This window comes from Phaseolus vulgaris, chromosome 1 (assembly GCF_051622355.1).
Source record: "Phaseolus vulgaris cultivar YP4 chromosome 1, ASM5162235v1, whole genome shotgun sequence".
Classification (NCBI taxonomy): domain Eukaryota; kingdom Viridiplantae; phylum Streptophyta; class Magnoliopsida; order Fabales; family Fabaceae; genus Phaseolus; species Phaseolus vulgaris.
This window is the reverse complement of record NC_143498.1, coordinates 5,733,879-5,736,459: the sequence shown is the minus strand read 5'-3', so window position 1 is coordinate 5,736,459 and position 2,581 is coordinate 5,733,879. Positions and strand designations below refer to the sequence as shown.

Below are 2,581 nucleotides of genomic sequence, written 5' to 3'. Positions count from 1 at the left end.
CTTTTTTAAACTTAAAAGAATAGTTATTTTATATAAATTTATCATATTTTTGAATTTAAGAAAAATTAAATTTATATGCTTGTTAGAGTTGTTCTATATACTTAGTTAACTTAATGTATGTTTTAATTAATTTATTTATGGGACAATTAGAATGGATGTAGAACACAATAAAGAAACATAAGATTGGAGTGGAATGAGTTTATTTACATGGATGGAAGAAAGAGTTCAAACAGAAAAGAATATAAAGAAAACGTGAAGAAACAAAATAAAATAATATGCATGCGATAGATGGAAAAGAGAGAGGGACATACATCTTCTGTTTCTGTTGATTAATAGCAGATAACATAAAAAAATGCAACCTCGTACGTACAGAAGAAAAATTATGCAAGTACTTCTATCAGTTATTATCACTGCAAATTTTTTTCTGTCCATCTCAAAGATCTTGCAAAGTTTTTCTCCATGTGATGATTGCCCACAAACCAGTTCACTGATAGTGTCCTTGATGGTTTGAGTTGACTTATTTTTATTTTTATTGACTTTTCCTACTCACAATACATTTTCTTTTCAAAAGTAACGAAACATGATATGTAGAACTTACCAGAGTAAAGTGGTATCTTGGACTAAATCCAGGGAGCACACTATTGTAAGCTTGTCTTACAGATCATTAATTTTCCCATAGAGAAAATTCAAGTTCATCATCAAAGGTCCCATGACATTTCTCAACTTCATTGTTGAATTCAAGTGCATTATGTTCCATTTGTTGTAAGCAATTGAACCTCCAAACTGAAGTGACCAGACTCATATTGTCATCCCATTCCATTTTATGTTGCTCACCCAATGCTCTGATCTCTTCCATGCCCTCTTCATCCATGGCCACATGCATGCTTCCACTAGCTTGGGTTGTAGTACTTGATTCAACGGTATTAATCACTGTGGAAACCCCTTCTCCATGTGGCTGTGATATTCCAATCGAAGGAAAGTCTTGATCAGTCACAAATGGAGGGAAAGTTAATGTTGGAGATGAATAAGAGCACAATGATGATTTATTGTTGTAAGGCAAAGTGGCAGGTTCTAAAATGTTGTTGATATTCAGCACACGGGTAGGATCTGAAATGTTGTTATCCAGCACAAGGGCAGGATCTAACATGTTGTTATCCAGCAAAAGGGTAGGATCTAAAGTGTTGTTGTTAAGCAAAAGGGTAGGATTCAAAGTGTTGTTATTAAGCAAAATGGTAGGGTTTAAAGTGTTGTTATTAAGCAAAGGGGGCGGTTTTAAACTGTTGAAATTGTGTAGATTAAGATTGAATCCCAATGCCTGACTTGGAAGTATGAAATTGGGAGATTTTGGATGAGGGGGAGGATGAGAAAATGGGGAAGGAATGGTGTTGGAGTATAAATTTGAAAGTGGAGGAGGAGGAAGAGGAAGAGGAGGTGGAGGAAAATGAAGAGAAGGAAGGGGTGGGAAAGGTGAGGAGAAGGAAAGATCATTTAAGTAATGTGAAATTTTGTTTGATGGTGGTAGAAACATCTTAGGCCTTCTCCTAGCCTTGAATCTTCCATCCGGGCTAAACCTTGAATAAAAGGGAGGTTGGAAAGGCAGTGGATGATGTTGTTGGAGTTGTTGATGCTCATTGGCCTGTTTCATGGTTGCCCTGTGGTATTTCAAGGCAGTGACAATCTCTTTCCTTGCCTCTGCCATATTCATTAGATTTTCTTGATAAGGCCTATTAGTAAGCCTTCTTCTAGCTTGTCTTCTGAACTGTTGTTGGCCATGTTGTTGTCTTAGATTTTGATTTGGGGAAACATTGGCATCAACATTAGAATCAACAAAACTTGGGGCTTTGTTGTTCATGGTGGAGTGTATTGGTTTTGAGGCGTCCAGTTTTTTCTTATGGTTGTAAGCAAAAGAGAGTTGAGAAGGAGGAGATGGAGGAGGAGAGTCTTGTTGAATTTCTAAGAACTTTTTTTGTTTTGTTGCTTTAGAGAATATCTCTACCTCTCATTTCTATGGGGTTTTGTATGAACTTGGATTTGAATAGAAGGAAGAAGGGAGAGGAAAGGTTGGTGGGATCATGTTTTTTTCTCCTATAATAGATACCAAGTGCATAATATATAGGAAGATAGTGAAACAAAAAAGTCATGAATCTCCTTCAAGGCCTCGTGTATTATTATAAAGAGTTGGGGACAACATAGAGCTTTTATGTTGTTTTGGACTTTTTCCTGTTTTGGCAAACTACGCTTGTAACCCTTTTATTACCACCCACTTTAAATGGATTCTTTTTGTTCAGTGGTCTCTGTCAGTCACACACCGAGTCATGTCTTCAACACTACAATACAAACTTTGCCTCTCTTTGTTGATTAAGATATGAGTATTTTAAAAAAATATATATAAGTTTTTCAAAGTTTGAAATAAGTTCAAATTATATTATTTCAAGCATTTGCTTCTATTTGTGAAATAGTTCCATCTTTAACAATTTTTGTAAAAATATTTATCATTTAAGTTTTAATTAGCAAGTTATATATATAGAGAAAAAGAAATAAAGAAAGAAATGTATATTAATTGTATTTCTGTAAATTAATA

General features: G+C 34.7%; 1 protein-coding gene across 1 annotated transcript; it reads right to left on the bottom strand.

The window, feature by feature from the left end:
• Nucleotides 1-308: 308 nt before the first annotated feature.
• On the bottom strand, nucleotides 309-2,077 carry LOC150029474 (uncharacterized). The gene has a single exon (XM_090297123.1). It carries the CDS (start codon nucleotides 1,850-1,852, stop codon nucleotides 665-667), a length of 1,188 nt encoding a protein of 395 aa, XP_090153249.1. The 5' UTR covers nucleotides 1,853-2,077; the 3' UTR covers nucleotides 309-664.
• Between the last annotated feature and the right edge of the window lie 504 nt (nucleotides 2,078-2,581).

What these genes read in the sequence shown, in the direction of transcription:
- LOC150029474 (XM_090297123.1), bottom strand. Translation starts at nt 1,852, where the DNA reads ATGAACAACAAAGCCCCAAGTTTTGTTGATTCTAATGTTGATGCCAAT.